Source organism: Mucor velutinosus (assembly GCF_035048745.1).
Source record: "Mucor velutinosus strain NIH1002 chromosome Unknown tig00001544, whole genome shotgun sequence".
Lineage (NCBI taxonomy): Eukaryota > Fungi > Mucoromycota > Mucoromycetes > Mucorales > Mucoraceae > Mucor > Mucor velutinosus.
This window is the reverse complement of record NW_027041908.1, coordinates 2,470,527-2,490,020: the sequence shown is the minus strand read 5'-3', so window position 1 is coordinate 2,490,020 and position 19,494 is coordinate 2,470,527. Positions and strand designations below refer to the sequence as shown.

The 19,494-nt window shown below is 41.1% G+C and overlaps 5 protein-coding genes across 5 annotated transcripts; 3 read left to right on the top strand and 2 right to left on the bottom strand.

Moving 5' to 3' along the window:
• Nucleotides 1-3,299: 3,299 nt before the first annotated feature.
• ERC1_4 (ethionine resistance protein) lies at nucleotides 3,300-4,747 on the top strand (the record flags this gene model as incomplete). The annotated part of the gene is made up of 7 exons (XM_064825384.1): nucleotides 3,300-3,519; nucleotides 3,572-3,611; nucleotides 3,668-3,700; nucleotides 3,761-3,809; nucleotides 3,873-4,024; nucleotides 4,086-4,319; nucleotides 4,387-4,747. The coding sequence occupies 7 exons, from the start codon at nucleotides 3,300-3,302 to the stop codon at nucleotides 4,745-4,747; spliced, it is 1,089 nt and encodes a 362-aa protein (XP_064680761.1).
• Nucleotides 4,748-6,438: 1,691 nt separating this feature from the next.
• ATC70_006102 (uncharacterized protein) lies at nucleotides 6,439-8,947 on the top strand (the record flags this gene model as incomplete). The annotated part of the gene is made up of 7 exons (XM_064825383.1): nucleotides 6,439-6,570; nucleotides 6,626-6,962; nucleotides 7,016-7,288; nucleotides 7,350-7,753; nucleotides 7,826-8,033; nucleotides 8,093-8,797; nucleotides 8,853-8,947. The coding sequence occupies 7 exons, from the start codon at nucleotides 6,439-6,441 to the stop codon at nucleotides 8,945-8,947; spliced, it is 2,154 nt and encodes a 717-aa protein (XP_064680760.1).
• A 1,520-nt stretch (nucleotides 8,948-10,467) lies between these two features.
• ATC70_006101 (uncharacterized protein) lies at nucleotides 10,468-12,801 on the top strand (the record flags this gene model as incomplete). Its single annotated transcript, XM_064825382.1, has 3 exons — nucleotides 10,468-10,853; nucleotides 10,913-11,883; nucleotides 11,933-12,801. 3 exons carry the CDS (start codon nucleotides 10,468-10,470, stop codon nucleotides 12,799-12,801), a joined length of 2,226 nt encoding a protein of 741 aa, XP_064680759.1.
• Nucleotides 12,802-13,603: 802 nt separating this feature from the next.
• On the bottom strand, nucleotides 13,604-17,302 carry CRZ1_2 (DNA-binding transcription factor; the record flags this gene model as incomplete). Its single annotated transcript, XM_064825381.1, has 1 exon — nucleotides 13,604-17,302. One exon carries the CDS (start codon nucleotides 17,300-17,302, stop codon nucleotides 13,604-13,606), a length of 3,699 nt encoding a protein of 1,232 aa, XP_064680758.1.
• Nucleotides 17,303-17,486: 184 nt separating this feature from the next.
• GPI10 (glycosylphosphatidylinositol anchor biosynthesis) lies at nucleotides 17,487-19,043 on the bottom strand (the record flags this gene model as incomplete). The annotated part of the gene is made up of 1 exon (XM_064825380.1): nucleotides 17,487-19,043. The coding sequence occupies one exon, from the start codon at nucleotides 19,041-19,043 to the stop codon at nucleotides 17,487-17,489; it is 1,557 nt and encodes a 518-aa protein (XP_064680757.1).
• Nucleotides 19,044-19,494: the final 451 nt, after the last annotated feature.

Below are 19,494 nucleotides of genomic sequence, written 5' to 3'. Positions count from 1 at the left end.
AAGGGCCATACTGCTGCATTTTACTAAGTGAACGATAATTTCAAGCTTAATAGTTTATGTTTCTTTTTCAATTCTCTATACAATAGTATGGTTTTTATAGATTTATTTTTTGAGTTTTGAAAATCCTCTGCTTCTTGTAGCTCATAAAATATGGGATTTTGAACGAATTCATAAAATGGAACCTATATCCGGTACTTTAAACTCTTACATCATAATAGATATAACGTAGAGCTATCGAATTGTTTTTGCTTTGTGCGAATCCAATGAGTATTTGTCGACATATGTTCAAAAAAGGGTATCATGCAAAATCATCAATTTTTCTTCAAAATCTGCCTGTGATAGCAAGCAAAAAATCTGGTGGCGATTTTTTGGTCAGGACAAGATTGTCGATATCTCATGATAGAGTTATGCCAGAGCTTCAAGCAATAGCTCATTCGATAGGAAATTTTTTGGTTTACAATGTTTAGTAGTTATTAATAAAACGTTTTAATGACAGATACTGATTAATCTTTTGAAAACAGTGAAAAAACTGCAAAAACTACTCCATCAAAAATAAGTTGAAAAATGTACACCAGACACTTGATATAAATGCCATTGTATTTTCCTTTAAATTCTCTACAAGTTTCATATAAGTTTGAAGGGGTGTTTACTACCAAGAAACGCGTAATGTTAAGGTCAATAGATTTTGGAATCCCATGGATCATCATTCAGAACAATAGAAATTGAAGCTCCGTTGGCTGTCATCTTGGGTATTTAAGGTACAATTATCCGTCAATCTATTTCCAAATGCAGATATTGTAATTCTGATAGATCACTTGACATGAGGGAGAATCTTGCTTTTAAGATTAGACAGTTGTAGCTTGTTTTGCTCGATAATAATAAGATTTACAATTTAAGGTGATTTATCAGAAATAAATTATTCATAAAAAAAAGAGTATGAAATTAATCAGGTAAAGAATATCATGTATTACATTGAAAATAAGAGGGTTTATATACTATTCGAAATGAGGAATTTGATGTGAGGATAAGGTATTAGATGGGTTGGTTTGGGTGATAGGATAATAGTTCCAATCTATTATTTTGAACATGCCATGATATGGATCGTAACTGAATCTTGTTTCATGTCAAAGTTTATGATCTGATGTGATCGATGCTTGAACTGATTGTTTCTACGCATTTGGAGATCCTGTTTAGAAATGATACATCTGTAATGAAATAGCCACCCAAACGCAACTTGATTGAAAACCGAAATTCATCAAATAGCACTCATTCAAATTCATGCTATTTGGATCTATTAGTAAAAGCGCTCAAATGTACATCAACAACCATTTAAACATACTAAAGTAAAGATACACGCTTATATCGCACATCGTGTGAATGAATCACTCCTGACCACAGTGTGTTCAATCACACCCATGATGGTCGTAATAAGAGATGTTATCTTTATCCAAATAAAATCAAATCAGTAACAAGCATATTCAAATATGACAACTATGCCCTGCTGCCATAGTTGCACAATATTCCAGGTAAAGGGTTTCATACTCCAATAACAAACATCATACTTTAAACCATCAAGGTCACATTAAACCATGCTATGACGATAGCTCACCCAAGCCTATCAAAGTTACTCAAATCGACCCTTATGGCCAGTGCTCTTGCATTGATTACCACTTTAAATCAAACATCAACAACATTTGCCAGATATCGCAATACCAGCACCTATTGCTCTCTATCATCACTAACCCTACAAGCCAGATGCAAATGTATAAATACTCTTCTTTTTTTTACTCAATTCCAGGATCTTCAGTTCATTTTATACACAAAATAAAATACAGTTGATTTCTATTGTATTTTACTACTGCTTTTTTTTTGTGAAATCTATTTAAACCTGATTTCACTGCATTGAGTACGGTGTTGCTATCGTTGTTATTGTTACAGCAGTAATTACTTAGAGTAGCTACAAAGCTACTGCTGCAATGGTGCTGAGTGGACTGAGTTCAACTGATCTCCCAAACATCACTTGTAGTAGGCTGGAAACACTACTGGTATCATTTGCAGGCATGGCACACCTTTTACAAGCCTCTACCAATATCATACTTGGCATACTGCAAGTAAATCTACTATACCTATCTCCGGAGCATATGATGTTTTGAGTAGAGCACTAACCTATCGTAATGCTTTAAACTTTAAGCTACTACTACTACTACGATCGTACAATGTTGAAAACATCATCGGATGCCATTTGATCTTCCCAGTTAAGCAACATCTTGACCAGTCAGTACTATCGTGGGGACATATGACGGTAATGCTGGCTGTTGTAGTTTCTTTTGGTATAACAGTAGCCAAGAGCACGTTTTCTTTCGAAGACCACGACAGCGTAAACCTCGCTGAAGGATCCAAAGGAAGCTAATGAACAACTCACAGATGTCAATACAAAGCTACAGACTGGCTACTAACGTATATTTATGAAAGTAGATAAGAATGCATTAGTGAATCGCATCAGACTAGAGATGCCATCTCTTCTTTGTCAATTGGCCAGTTTGGCTTGCATGCAGTAATCTTTGGCCCCCCCCCCCCTACTTGGCCCAGTCGATCCCAAAGGCACCCGTCCTTCCAACATTGATAATAAGAAACATGACACCACCAATTCCTTCTGTGCAAGAAGCGTGGAATGGCTGGAGTTTGATGAACTCGATATTTAAGGTAATTTTCTAATAAGCAATGATGTTATATGATACTAACGCTTTATCTCCTTGGTTTTTCTTTTCGTCATAATTTTTTATTACTGAAACATAGTGTTTAAATTATATTAGTATGTTTGCGACATGTCTTTCAAGGCTAGGAACTACGTCGTTGCTATATGACATAGAAATCGGATAGTTTAATGAAAATCAAGTTATATACTCATTGAATAAGTAAGTTAAAGAGGCCTATATATAAATTGCGAAGAGCTATGTATCCATTACAAAGGAAAATGAGGTTACTTCCACATTGATACATGATTCCAGGTATCACACCAGTGACAATGCAGAATCTGAATGATTTCCAGATGTTTATTTGAAAGCGCCTCACAAATCAGGTGCTGTTTCTGCATTAGCGTGTCTTTATAGCTAACCTACTCCCTGTAAGAGATATTGTTATTAACGGGAGGTCCTCAATTCGATATTTATGCAAAAAAATTACTGTAACACAACGAGTCCTATTTAGACAAGTGAGTTCAAATACTTGTAGTCACTTGAAAATCTTGGCTGATAAAATCTGTTACACCTTTTGCATGTTTTAATCTCTTTCATTTTGAAATGAAATTCTCCTTACAGAAACTACTTGCACTCGGCTCAATAGGTTTATATAGCGCTTTGGTGGCTGCAGATGCACAAAAGCAAAAACCTTTTCAGAATCACAATGCACTTGATGTCAAGTCTCTTCTAAAGCAGCATGATAAGCCGAACATGTTGGAAGCGCACGAAAAGCATTTTCAAGGAAATACGTTAGCGTATGTCACTCCATGGAATAACAGAGGTAACATGACAGCATTGGTGTACCTCAGCATGCTAATACAACGAGATCTTAGGCTATGATATTGTGAAGGAATTCAAGGGCAAATTTGACTAGTACGTGTCATTTACTAGGAATTATACTCTAATGACTCATGTTTGCTTTTCATTAGTGTTTCTCCTGTATGGTACTACATTCAACGCAGGTACGATTAAATTGCAATTTAATATATTCAAGGTGGGTGGACGCTCAGGATTATGAACAGATCATCTTTGGAGTTTGATATCGATGGCGAGCATGATGTGGATCAGGGTGTAAAGTGGCATATCTGCTTAACATGAATTGTGGATGCAGGAGTCTGACTGTTCATACTATAGTGGATGAAAGAGGTCAGGGATGAGACTACGGGTAAAGGCAAGATTTTGCCTCGGTTCCAGTTTCGTGGATGGACTGGGGATGATTTGAAATTGTTTGTATCCAACAAAGCAGAGTCTCAGGCATTGGCAGATAAACTGATGGATCAAGTCAGGTAAGTCCGTACAGATGCGTCTATCTAAAGGAATGGACGGTACTCAAGGCATATTGACTAGTAAACACAATTTTGATGGTGTTGTTATCGAGTGTGGATTCCCCGCTTTCTTTCAAATATTTCTCAATCAATTATCAACGCAGCTGCACAGAAACGATCGCCAATTGATAGTTGTTTTGCCCGCCATCATGACTGAAGAGCACAGAAAATACATGACTCCAGATATATTCAAAGCTATGGCACAATACGTGGATCAATTCAGTTTAATGACATACGATTTTTCCAGCCACGATCCGTAACTACCCACTAGAAACAAGTGGCGTGATGAAAATGACTAATACTTTGTTTCATGCGACATGTAGAAACGGTGGCCCCTCATCGCCTATTGAATGGATCATGGACAACATTGAATATCTTGCACCAGAACCAGAGGAACGCAGTAAATTATTGATAGGATTCAACATGTATGCCATGTCGTATTTGCAAACGCGAGCCCCTGAGCCTCTGGTGATGAAAACTATAGTTGAAAAGTTACGAGATCAGCCTAAGGAAAGGATGTTGGATGATGAGCTGTTTGATGATGATATACCAGATGACGATAGTTCAACAGAGGTCTTAAATTGGGATTCAACAAGCCAGGAAGCTTGGTTTGTGGATATTGATGAAGATGGCATTAGACAAGGCATTGTTTGGTTACCTACATTGAGGGCAAGTTTGACCTAGATCAAGTTATAAGAGCTCATTGTCTGATAATTCATGATTAGTCTATTAAAAATCGAGTGAGATTAGCCGAGGATTATGGAGGTAAGCAATTCCCAGAAGGTTTTACATCTGAATGTGCGTTTAATTAATTTTGTGTTGGACCCAACTAGTTGGTATTGCCCTTTGGGAGGTTGGACAGGGTCTTGATTACTATGTAAACATTGACAAACCATTCAAAAATAGGTGATTATTTTCTAAAATTTTCTATTTATTTTCTTAGTATGACCTATTTTAGGCGAGGACATTATCCTTGGTAGTGTGATCCACCAAAATGTCGTACTTGACATATATCAAGCGGACTACTATCCGAATAAACTTTGTCAGTGGAAGCTGCATTTGAGCAACCCATGTTATCTGTCTAATGCGTCCATTTGCCATCCAAACTCTCAATGTGCATATATATATATGATTCCATACATACTCAGAAAGTGCCTGATGTATCTTGTACACAATGTAATTATTCTATCTACAGAAATTGATCATTTGCTCAGCATCTACAATCTTTTTGATATGATCATTAATGCTTATGGGCTAATACACGTCGGTGCTTTTGTGAAACAAACCATGTCTTGGATAGCACTATTGTCCACAGGTCTGACGAAATGTGCTCTTCCTATGACTCTCTATTCTCTCAAAATAGAGCAATTTGAAACCAATTATGGATGATAAACTATATCAATAACTCGACGGCCGTGATATACTTCGCTTGTCCACATGGCTTGATGAAATTGAGGATCTTTTTTTCTTTTTCTTCGGCAATGTACTCATGTCGTAGCGAGTATCATACAATTATGTTGTAAAGTGATCCATGTACATTGAAGCAAGTTACGAGCAATGGACATACTGCATTTGAAATTAACCACCGTTGGCTCGGGATATCATCATGAGTTGCGCTTCGTAAGTTTAACTTTGTTTGGTTGGCGTTTACAATTTTTGAGCGCTACAATATGTGTTTCCATAGCAACCATATGAACACAATTTGACAGGACAGTAACCAGACGAGCATACTAAAAATAAGTAAAATCTTGCACTCATTCACTGATGAAACAGTTTTCAGTTTATTAACTGAAGAAGGCTCCTTTCAATGCAATGTCATAGCAAAGCAAAACCTTTCATGTTGGATAGGTTTCAGATTAATACATTCTGAGATAAATCCGTTTGATTGACAGCATGTGGCAAAAAAAAAAAATAAAGTAAAAACACAGGCAAATCTGTCAATGCGCATTTCTTAGTAACACAGCAGCATTGACACCAAAACGTGCAATTCCAAGATATTTCCACTTCTTTTCTTCTTTCCTTGAATAACACGTGTATGATCTACCTTTAATACATTCTGATGAAATTAAACATTTCTAGAACATGTTGCAAACAACAATGCTTCTCCACTTTTTTTTTTTTGGTGAAAAGCTTATTTCATACAATAAAATGCCATGTTGTATTTGATGTGTGTCAACCAGTACAGCTGACATTTATTTGATGTGCAATATAGATTGGGAAAAACGGCCTGCTCCGATGGGATCATGGTTTTATGAAACTTGCTATCAAGAAATTATTATTGATTTTATATTTAATCCAACATATAGACGTTCAATTCTTCCCTCTTTCTCTCTCTTTTCTCTAAAGTATTTATGCACCATTGATTCTATATCGATATGCACTTTCCTGATATTGTCTACGCTATTCATAATTTTGAGGCTGAAAATGAAGATGAAATGACATTTCGGTATGGTGAACCTATTGTCATCCTTGAGAAAGACGATCAATATCTTGACGGATGGTGGCAGGTACAGCCCTTTTACTTGTTAACAAAATTATGCCTAACATTTGTATTGTAAAAAGGGACGCAATACACTGGGTCAAACTGGCCTATTTCCAAAGAACTACACCTCACCCGAGAAACCACCAAATACCAACAATCGTATAGTATCATACAATGATGATATTTATCACCACATGCGCATGTCATCTGGAACAAGCAGTGCAACAATCTCATCTGATGAGTATCGTGCTACTAACACCATCCACTCGTCTCCATCAACAGAAGACATTGCAAATGTATCGGCGAGTAATACAACATTTGGCGTCAGCAATTCATCTCCATTTGATTGGAATATGGAAGAAGTTGTTACATGGCTTGACTCTGTTGGCTTAGAGTCTTTTGCTGATAACTTCATAGGTGAGTTGTCATTGGCGTATTTTTAGTCTAATCAATAGCTAATACACTACTAGATCAAGATATCACCGGGGATGTTCTCTTAAGTCTAGATCATAATGCTTTAAAAGAGTTAGGTATCCATGCGTATGGTCGTCGATACAAGGTGCTAAACGCCATCAAGTCGCTGATTGTCAGTACAACTAGTCAGTCAGAAGCATCAAATGATAGGCAATCAGCCAGTGCTTATTACAGTCGATACGGATCAGTAACCGAGAATTTTTCGAATAATAAAACCAACAGCGTCTCCTCTTTAAAGTCCAGTGTTTCATCTACAACACCCAGATCCGGTAAATACCTCATATGTGCCGTCTGTAAAACATACTAATATTAACCGCACTTACTGTAAAGCTGTACCCGCCAATCTGTCTGCATACCGCCATTCTCTGTCTACCCGCTCAAACAATAGCAATAACAATGACGCTCATTCCAGCTGCGCTTACAGTGAGAACAGTAGTTTGATGTTGGAAACCAGACCTTCATCCAACTCGACAGCTGCATGCAAAAGATCTACATTTGACAGTCATTTATCAGCATTGCCATCCACACCATCCATACATCAAAGGCATACACTATCCGATGTATCCATGTACGACCCATCTAAGGCAACAGTACCTCCTGCACAGCAGAGCAGTAACAGCACATTTCCTGAATGTGAAGGCTGGATTTACAAACAAAGTGATCGTTACAAGACTTGGAACAAGCGATGGTTCGTGCTTCATGGTACCAATTTATTTTATTTCAAGAATCCAAAGGTAAATAAGCATCAAAGTTTCAGACTTTATATGCAATGCAACTCATATATTGAATTTTAATGTTCGCTATAGGATTCAAGAATGAAAGGCATCATCCATTTGCGTGGTTATCGTGTTGTCTTGCAAGATGCCAATAGCCATTCAGCGTCTACCAAAAAGTACCACTTCAAGCTGCATCATGACCAAGAAAGAACCTTCTTTTTGTACACAAGCACAGTGCATGATATGAAGCGGTGGGTTCAAGTATTGATGAAATCGACAATACAGCGTGATTTATGTGGTATGATGAAAAAACAGTATGGGTCCATTTCAGAGCGTCAAACTAACACTTCCCTATAGTGCCCGTGGTATCTTCCAATACGGTGAATACCGTACCTCTGGAGATTGCTCAACAAATGAAGCCTAGACCACCTTCTACTCTCATGTGCAGCAACAAGGACAGAAAGGTGCTCAACTACCGTCAGGCTATAAAGAACGATGTTGTATCAAATGCACTAGAGGAAGAATTGGACGAGACGTTGCTTTGGATGGAGCATCCCAGCGATCAAGATGAAGAGCCTTATCAAAAACTCATTATTCGGTCCTACCCGTCGCCAAAGGAAGAAGAAGGACAGCAAGATGAACATGTAAATTTCCATTATACTAAACAAAGAGAGCAGAGCTATTTCTTTGCCACACCTACACAAGCTGAGAAAGAAGTGTATCCACGGTACCACTCACATCAGCACACCAACGAAGAACATCCACACGCTTATGACACGAATCCTTCCATATCCCTATCCTCCTCTAAACACGCCAACACCAACGATGCCATTCTGTACTGGGTAAATCGCACCTTGGCTCCTACCATTGAGATCTATGATTTAGGGTCTGCGTTTCGTTCAGGACAAGTTTTGATCCAATTACTGGAAACACTCAGTGGACAATCTATAGCCCTTGAGAAGACTCAGGCATCGGCTAGCATGAACACGCTAGACAGCATTGTAGAGGCTTTCGAGTTTATGAATCGAGAAGGCATTTTCAATAATGGCTACACCATCAAAGGTAGATATTAGATGGACATGTCTCAACTAGTTGTTACTGACCCTTATTCCTTTAGATGTCTTTAGTGGCAACGAAGAAAAGATTGTAGATATGATTCTTTCCATCAAGATTTGGTCAGAAGAAAAACAAAACAGAGCTCTTCAGATATAGATACCCTCAGCTTGTATACACGTTGTATCCTAGACATTATATCTTGTAAATAAAAGGCTGTGTGTAATATCAAAAATCGAGCCACGAAGGCGCAAGTGTTCGTTTCTGATGAAACACTTGATTGCGCAGTAACCGGCATTGATCATATCCACTCAAAAACATATATATATATATATATATATATCTTCTACTTTATTAACTGTTCATGCTTGTTCATGTCTATCAATTGGAGTACCTTGCCAGTAGAAATTTGGCTGTCCATTTTTGTAAAGAATTCTTTCAATTGGCATTCACCCCCCCCCCACCATCAAAAGAGCAGAGGGCACCCTAAGCAATGGGTCGCTCAAAGACATGCTTGACATTGCCCAAAGCTCAGCCAAAAGGTACCGAACAGCTCTATTTCAGACATTTATTGATAGAGCTCCTCTGCATAATTAGTCCCAAGGGTAAATTCTACTATGGTGAACACTCTCTGATGAATTGCTTGAATGAATTCGCAAATCGAAGCAAACTGTCCTTATTTTTACCTCGACGGCATGGACGACTTGGAGGCCGTTGACAATTTAGAAAGAACCTTCAGATTGACCTGTATCTCGTATAGAAGTATCCAAATGCTACCAAAATTTCATTTATTGGACGATAGTTTGCATGGGTACCGCTAACGCTTATAGAATGCTGCGTATTTGCCATCGATGCTTTTATTGCAGACGATTGGGAATTGAAAGATATGGAACTACTTAGAATCTCATGGCTGCATTGCAAAGAGAAACTAACTCGGTGCAGAGCCAGAAAGCCGATTCTTCTAATAGTAATTGCCAAGAGATGTAGATGATGGGCATACCCACTTTCTTATTAGCATCTCATAGCATTCTCCAGCATCATTGATAGAGACAATCTTGTTGTTTATCAGCGTGAAGTTTTATTAGCAACTGTGATCTTGATACGTGTAATTCTTTTAAGCATGTGTTCTGCTAAAAACGCTTGCTTTCGATGAATAAATAGCTTTCAAGTAACCATCATGCAGACTCATAAATGCGAGAAATGGTTGAGCCAGGGAATCGCCCATTACTATTAATATGATGTCGTTCGTTTTCTTCATTTTCCATAGAATTCTTGTGAATATGTAGATGCATTACCTCGGCAGCAACTAAGCTAGTCTACACATTATCTTGGCGCTTGCCTCTATAGCTCTAAAAACTTACCCTTCTTTTGATGAAAAAACCTATTTGATATGTTTTGATTTTAGAAAGTATACTAAATTTTGTATATATTCCTTGGCCCTGTTATGCTTAAACAGTGCTCTCTGTGCAAGCATTGCCCCGAATTTGTGCATGTATACAATTACGGCCAATGCAAGGCAGAAGGCAGAAAACTACCATTTATAGTTGGTGACCAAAGAACCAGCAACGTTGCGCGAAGTTGAGTTTCAATGGACAACAAATGTTAGCTTAAATATGTGGTCTTTTTAGTTTTTGCTTGGCTTCTTCTTTTTCTTCTCAACATTTCCCAATAAAGAGAAAATGAGTCTTGCGCCTTCCTCTTTTCAAACATCCAAAGCACAGGTTACCATCTCCTACAAGATCAACGGCGACAAGAATGTAATTCGTCATAAAAACGAGCTTGTACAACCAGACAGACCATTTATCAACCAAAACATCCAAGTGAGCGCCAAGGTGATGCGTCATTCTGATGGAAAGGGTGGCTACTTGCTCTCTTATCATGTCAAGGCCTTTAAACCCATCGAGCTAGTCAAATTCGAGGCCACTTACATGGCTGATCTGAAGGATCAACGCATGATGGCAAATGGTTTCCAGAGTTGGAGTCAAGCCCGTGAATTCACCAAGAACGAAAAGATTCCTGCTATCCGCACTGGTATTGCATGGTATACACAGCTCAACCTTCAGGGGTAAGTCATCTCTCCTGCAGTGGGGATTGTCATCTAGTGCTGATGTGGTGAAATCATAGTGATTACGATATCTTTCAACACACTGGCGAGAAGGGTCTGATTCATTCCAGCAGTTACACTCACTTTCGCGATGTGAACAATGTGCTTTCCTTTTTCGGATCTGTTTCCGAGCATTTAGGTTATACTTACTTTAAGGGAGACTTCAACAACAACACGCTTAGCATCTACAAGGATGTATTAGGAAAGAAGATGGATCAGAACGAGGAGATCGAGTTTGTGCGTGTCTTTATCGCTCAGGGATTGGATGCGGAAGCGCCTATTTGGGACAGTTATGCCGAATTTTACGAGGATCGCAGAGCCATCAAGAACAACGAAGATGACAAACGCCATGTCAACGGCTGGACTTCTTGGTACAACTATTACGGTGATGTCAGTGAATCCATCATTAACGAGAATGTCGAAGCACTGCAAAAACACAAGTATCCCATCAACATCTTCCAGATCGATGATGGCTTCCAGACGGCCATTGGTGATTGGCTGTCCATCAACAACAAGTTTCCTAATGGCATGAAGGCTGTTGCTGACAAGATCAAGGACGCTGGATTCAAGGCGGGTCTCTGGCTGGCACCTTACGCCGTTGGATTCACCAGCCGTATTGTCAAGGAGCATCCAGATTGGCTAGTCATCGATCCTGAAACCAAGAAGCCAGTGGTTGCAGGTCCTAATTGGGGTGGATTTTATGCATTGGACATGTACAATCGTGAGGCAAGAGAGTATTTGAAGCATGTGTTTGATGTCGTGCTGCAGGATTGGGGGTTCGATATGCTCAAGCTCGATTTTTGTTTTGCTGCAGCCATGATACCTCGCATGGGCAAATCCCGTGGTGAAATCATGTGGGAGGCTATGGATTTGATTCGTGATTTGGTGGGCCCTGAAAAGCTTGTGCTTGGCTGTGGTGTTCCTTTGGCCTCTGCGTTTAGAAAGGTAGATTACTGTCGTATTGGATCAGATGTGGCTCCTTGGTGGGAGGGTAAGTGGCACCTTTTGCTAGAGTGATCGTTTACTAATATGATATACAGACTCCAAGCTCAAGCTGCTCCATGTGCGTGAACGTGTATCTACAGCCAACTCACTAGTGTCAACCTTAACACGTTGGACAATGTCTGACCGTATGTTTGGTAACGACCCTGACGTAATGATCCTCCGTAACCACAAGAATAAACTGAGCCCAGATGAAAGATACACGCTGTGTGTCCTCAACAATATCCTCGGTGCTTTGGTCTTTAGTTCGGACAATGTCGCTCTGTATGGTCGTGATGAACATTTGCTTTATTCTGCCACTTTCCCCAAAGTCATTGCCCATGTCCACAGCGTGATTGAGTTTAGACGCAACTGCTTTGTCGTCAAATTCACTGTCAACGACGCCAATGGCAAGCCTCGCATCTACTCTACCTTTGCCAACCTTACAGAAGAAGAGCAAACCATCTATTTGCCCGAGTCCTCTAGAGACACGCACCTCTTGTTTGCCACTGACAATGATATGCACATGAGCCAAGCAGATGAAACAGAAGCCTTGTTTTACCATCCCTCTTCTGCCGCCAAACTCAAGGTGCACGAAACCAAGACATTCATGCACATCCCAGAGCCTCGTTCAGACCAAAACGACTTGCTTCTTTTGGGTTCCACTAGCCACATTGTGCCTGGTGCTGAATTGGATCAATTTAAGAATGACAATGGCACGCTTCACATCACTTTCAAGCCTGAAAACACAAGACATCACAAGGTGTACCTAGGTTTTGGTACCTATCTTCATCAACACCGCAACAACGTGCCTCCTCCTTGCAGACTGGGTGGTAAGCAATTGGACTATGAGTGGATTCCTGTGCACGGTATTGGAGAAGGCAGACCAAAGAGTGAAGTATTGGCTTTTATCATAGAAGAGAACTAGTTTATCATCCCAAGATAATAAATGTATTGTCCCCACACACTTTTGAAGCCTCAAAAAGGAAAGAAGTTGATTTTACAAATATATCAGTGGACTGGTGATAATAGATGCAAGAGGTTGAAAGAAAATAACATGGCTAGCGATAGTACTATGTAAAACGCCATCTACTTTCTATTATTGGCTCCAAAAGCATATAATATTATTGCCTTCATGATTAGGACAACCCGACTAGCAGTCGACGCCCGCCTAAATTAGTTCCAACTCAGATTTACGGTTCGCTCCAGATTGGACAAACTTCAATGAATTTCTACTTGATTGAACTATTTCGTCAGATTCGACTATAAAAATCTGATGGCCATCCTTCACTTTTTTAAGCTTTCTTGGAGTGCTTTTCAAGGTGCTTCCAATGGTACCAAGTAAGGTATATGTTTTGAATAAGTTTATTGAGTAATTTTTGAAAGTATTAAATGAGGTTTTTGGCCAAAATGTCGAGATTTTGCATATGAAAGCCTCATAAAAGTGGTTTCAGAGGCTGCTTTGGATCGAGAGGAACATTTTGATTTAATACATTCCATAGTAAAAGCCTTCATTTTCAAGGCGAAAACAGCGATCGTTTGATTTTCGATGAAAACCATGAGGTACTTTTTTTTTTTTTTTTTTAAATTGTTTTTATTGATTGCTCCGTGTAAGTAGGTCCCTAGGGCACTACCAAGAGGCGGGCGCAATTGATATGATATTCAATTGTATTTATGATAAAGCGATAGATGACAGGAACAGATGATAGATGGCAATTGTGATTAGAGAATTACAATTGCTTGTGAATTTCAGTTTGGGCATGTAGTTGAAGGAGCTCGTTCTTGATCTGCTGGACCACATCGATCCATATAAATGGAGTCGAGTGAAAGATCATACGAACTTGAGCTCGCCAAATGTTGCCAAGTGTTACCAGTACGACCATGTGAGCAGTGGTGTATGATTTGGAGACATACTTGATGTTTTCAAAGTCAAGAGAGGAACAAGCTTGGATAATATCACCAATCGAAACGGTTGGCCACAAGAATTCAAAGATGATAGCTTTCCAGATGGATGCCTTACTGGAACAGAGGAAAAGCAAGTGTACAGCATTTTCTTCGTTACCACAGATCGGGCAGAGAGGTGACTCAGCTATCTCAAAGTAGTGTAGCAGGCGTTTGGTCGGGATGGTGTGGGTGAGGAAGCGATAGATGACATTACGGTGGACAAGGTTCAGGGACAGAGACCAGAAGAAATTCCAGTTGGACCTGGCAATGCTGGAGGTGTGAGCCTCGATGCATGCTGTGCGGAATGTTCTGGTTGAAATCTGTCGAGTGAGGCCTTGCTGGCTGTTGAAATCATAGGAGTCAATAAACGGTTTGAAGGAGATGTCGGTTGTGCGGTTGGTGCCACCCTGAGGGGGTTGTAGCATGAGGCTAAAGTACGGCTGGATATGTACTTTGTTCTCGTTGATTTGCTTCAGGATTTTCTTGCAAGCGCGTCGAATGTCAGCTGGGATGGTTGGTGCTTTTCGTGCTTCGAGTTGCAGAGGTTGGTCAGGATTGGGTTGATAAAGATCCTTTACTTGCAACTGAGTGGCCCTAATCGGCATTTTGGAGACAGTGGCAGACGGCTGCAGAATGGCTTTGACAGGTAGGATTGAGGCGGTAGCAATATTGAGGTGAACTGGTTCATTGATGCGTTTGAGGCGGTCAACTGATTTGTAGATCATTGTTACCGTGTTGGTGCGTTGTTTGGTGAGACCAATGGTTCGTGTGAGGGGAAAGAGCAACGGAACCTGCACATGCGCACTCTGATTTTGCTTATTCACTAGCATGACCAGCATGAGATCTAGGATGTGGGGCGAGTCAGAGGGATGGAGGAGCGGTTGAACCCAACGAAAGTATAGGGCTGATTGTTGCAGAGCAACATCCAGAACACCTAATCCACCTAATGGCTTCGGCTTGGTCCATGTGGCCCAGGGGATAACAGGAAAGATGCCTTTTCGTAGAAACTTGGTGCAAATGGACTGGATAGCTTGGACATTACTTTGAGCAAACGGAGTTACTCGTAGTACATACCAGCATTTGGACAAAATCAAACTGTTGAGCACTGTAGCTTTGCCAACGACGGAGAGACTTCTTACACTGTGGATTTTGGTAGCTGTCCGGAGATTGTCGACAAGACCACCGATAAATACTTCACGTTGTTGAACCGATTGCAGCAGAGGAAACCCGAGATAGATCACTGGATTGGAATCCTTGTTGGATGTGAATTTTGTGATATTCATTTCCGAGAGTCGTGCTTGCCAATATGACCATGTGTTTTGACCAGAGAGCGAGATAGCTTCGACCTTGTTGTAGTTAATCTTGGCATTGGTTGCATTGCAATAGACATCTAAGTGGTACTCGAGTCTTGCCAGATCAGGAAGGTCTTGAACAAATACAAAAGCATCGTCAGCGTAACATAGGATTTTTGACACATGAACTAAAGGGTCATTAGCATTATAGTTGGGATGGTCAGTTGCATACTGCATTTGATAGCCGTGGTATAATGGATCATTGAGAATAGACCGCAGAAAGGGTTCAATAGCCAAATTGTACAAAATAGAGGAAATGGGGTCACCTTGCTTTAAGCCTCGCAGCTTGGGAATATCATCAGTAAAGTAACCATTCACATTGATGCGCAAGAGATTTTGGCCCATCATGTTGATGATGCAGCGGACAAGATTAGCAGGGAAGCCATAAGTAATGAGTGCTGTTTGAAGGTACGAGAGGTTAACTCGATCGTACGCTTTTTCCTGATCAAGACTAAGGCCAATTGCTTTGGGCATTTGGTGTATCACATTGTTCTTCTTGGCCAAGTTCATGGTTCGTTCAGCATCTTCCATTATGACCTGACACCGCAGAGCGTTTTGGGCAATGAACCGCCCAGGTACGAATCCCGCTTGGTTCTCGTTGATCAGTTGCTTAGCGACTTCCATCATTCGATGATTAAGCAAACGTGTCAAGAGTTTGTAGTCAGTGTTGCAGAGGGAGATAGGTCTATAATTTGCCATGTCATTGGGGTCATTTTTCTTGTAGAGGATTGTCATGAGGGAGACGTTCCAAGACGCAGGAAATATGCCTTTGGTGAGGGCATCATTGTAGACCGTGGTGATGAGAGAGTGGAGGGGTGGGAACTTGAGAATCAGCCGGAGGAGTTGGTAAGGGATGCCATCGCTGCCGGGAGACGCAAATTTAGGCGATCTTTTACATTCAAACAACAAATCATCTAGCTCTACTGGTAGTTCGAGGAGTGATTGCTGTTCACCGTCAAGTTGCATGTCAGGTGTGATTTGATCCAACAATAGCCGCATTGATCTGGCATCGGGTGGAGTTGGTGTGTACAAATTCGTGTAAAAGCTGCCAGCGATCTCGCTCATAGTACCTTGATCAGAATGCAATTCTTGAGTAACTGGATGCCTCAGTTGTTTCAATTGACGTTGATTCTGTCTAGATACGGTGAGTTTCTTCAAGAACCCAGCATTTTTCTCTCCATTTTCTCTCCAATACTTCCCTAATTTGAGGACTTCAATTTCGGCGATAGAGTCTTGTAACGCACCAATTTGTTGGTTGATGGTGTCTAGCCCTTGAAATATCAGTCCCCGGTTCTTCTTTGCTCGCATACACCGATTCCGTTTTGCTTGTAACGTCTTCAGTGCCTTTCTACGCCAGTTGACTTCTTCCAGTTGGAATTGTCGGACATGCTCCTTAAACTCGTCTTTGATCCAGTCCCAGATCTCTTGAGGGGATTGGGTGGCTGTCTTGAGCTCAACTTGCGGCTGTAGACCTTGCAAGAAGATCACCAATTCACGACGAAACTTGTGGTTGTTGGCCAAAAAGGGATTGCATTTGTAGGCGCCAGGCCCCTGTGTTGCATCCTTTTGCAGTTGTAAAGTAATGACCAGCATTTCATGATCTGTCCATGTCGGGTTCATAAACTCCTGGGTACATTCTGTAACTGTTCCATAGGAAGTGTTGTTGCAGAAGATGTAGTCCAAGATGTAATGGAGATTGTTGGATCCATGAAAAGTGGCGCTCTTGTTTTCCCAAAAGCAATCGATGAAATATTCCTCCAATAAGGCTGTCCATTCGACTGTAGTTGCTTCGACTGTTCCATTAGATCGGCGAGACTCATATTTGTAGTTGAAATCTCCCAAAATAATCATGTTGTTCTGAATAGTTGTAATCTTGTGTATCAAAAATCTGTGTTGCATCAATTCCGTGTAGAATTCCACGTTGTCTTTTCTTGATGCTGCTTTTCCGTATATGTTGAGTATTGTGGCTATGGAGTTGGAGGAGTTTGGTTCCTCTTCCGTCGCATAATGTACGTGTGCTAGTATAAATCTACCATCGATGCCAGTGTCAATGGGTGTAATAATGTATCTGTTGTTAAGTGATATGATTCCGCAATGTTTGGTGTAGGTGCTGGACTTGCTGGAAAACTGCATATCTAAAGTGTCTTGAGTATCTTTTTTGTCAGCATGAGATTCCTGGATGGCAAGAATATCAATGTCTGATGTTTTGAGGTATTTTATGAATTTTTTTTCTGCGTTTTTTATGTTTTTGTGTGTCAGACCACGACAGTTGAGAGTCGCAATCCGCAATCGATGATTAGGTGCTCTAATCATCATATTATTCTAAGTGTTGAGGGTTGGACTGAGCAGTTTCTGATGTTTCCTGCCCTTGGGAGTCGTCTGAAGCTCCTTTGCCGCCCTTGTCGGTGACAGTGTTGAATTTGCTGGCTGCACTGCCTCTGGTGAAGCGCCTGGTGAGATTGGCGCGCTGTTCCTGCTCCGTTCTGAGCTTTTTGCCATCTCTGCCATCTTCCAGATCTGGTCGTTCCTGAATGAGAGGCTCCTTCATACTGTCATCAGGCATAAATTGCTTGATCAGCTCTTGTCCATTCAGAGTTGATTCAGCTGCATTGAATGATGTCAATGTTTGCGTGTTGTTGGCAGATGTCTGTGCGCTCGCAGCATCTGCATTTGGTGTAACGTCATCATTGTTACTTTTGGGTTGAGGAGTGGGAGAATCAATATTCATGTTGTCCTCATCAGTACCCTCTTCCTCCTCCTTGGTGGGTTCAGGCTTGTTCTGTTGCTGTTGCTTCTTGGCCGACTCAGTGTCTGTGGTTTCCTGGGTCTTGGCTACTACCACTCTAGGGCCAATGGGAGGGTTGGGCTCTCGGGGAATGATCGGAGTAGGTACCTTGCGATCTTTCCTGGGGATCGTAGTGGGCTTCTTGTTGGGGGTGTCAGTGTTATCCTGTCTAGGGCAGTTGCGACTGACATGTCCATGTTGATTGCAGTTGTAGCATTGCGTGTACCTCTTGGCATCAGGACAATCGGCTTTGCAATGATCCGGTTTTTGACAGAGACGACAAAAATCTGGCATATCTTGCCATTTGAGAAGGACCTGACGGTTGGTGCCATTATCCAATCTGAAGTAGATAATTCGATCCAAGATTTCATACGCTGGTTCGTCTGGCTTGGGGGTGATGTTCAGAGTGGCATAGCCTTGTCCGACGTAGTCGCCCTGAGTGAAGGAGATGCCATAGTCCAAGACTTCTCCAAAATGTGACAGTCTATCCTTTATCAAAGATTTCAGGACAGGAACTGGCTCCATGGGTAGTCTGTCTAAACGAACATTAACTATAGTATCATTAGCTGGAAGAGAGGGGAAACCCTTGACAAAGGTCCCATCCGTCAGATTGAAGCCCTGCAGGATTGCGATGTGGCCAGGACTGTCGTGGATCCAACATGTTTCCATGATCTCTCGATTCATATACTTGCGAGTGCGAGATACTTTGCCGATATAATCGTTGTAGCCTTTTCTGAGATGAGCATCTTTGTTGAATGCTTGCAGAGCCTCTCGTAAGAGCTGTTGATTAGGCAAACCAGTAATGTCGATGAGCACCGAGTTGTCTTCAATGCCCTTGAGGAAGGGTCGAACCATTTCCACACTTTTGCTGACGGTGGCGTCCTCGGTCATCAGAGACTGATTCGATTCACTGGTGGCGGTGGAAGGTGTGATGGGTGTCTTTACGATCGTTGGATTGAAGGTCATCGTTGTATGCTTGATGCCCTTCGTTACCTTTGCCCATGATGCGTCAACAACGGTATTTGTAGCCTTGGAGGTGCTACTTTCGGTCGTTGAACCTGTTTTCTGTTTTTTAGCGGGAAGAGCCATGGCATGAGGTACCCCTCATGGTTTTTGGTCGATTTTTGGAGGTTCCAAAAACGTTGAGCAAAGGCGTCAGGAAGTTGGTGCTGAATGAAATCAATTGTTTGGTGCCATTCCGGCGGTCTAAAACGGCTTCTAACATGCTAAAACACAGTTCAGACGCACCCAGATTTTGCGGTATTAGGCACACTTTTGACTAAATAGGGGTAATACCAGTATGCTGCTTGTCCGTATATGACGTATCTACATGTATACGGATGTGGTATACTGCATAAGAGTGAGATCTATAGATAATAGGAAGAGTTTTCATGCGTAAGTGAATGGTTAAAATGAAAATGCAGTATTTGGATGAGGTTAGCAAGGAGAAACGGTAGTGCGAGCTGTCGTTGCGCAAGTTGGCTCTCACCGAAGCTAAGTTAAAGAGCAAACCAAGCATCCAATTCAGCATTTGATAGCA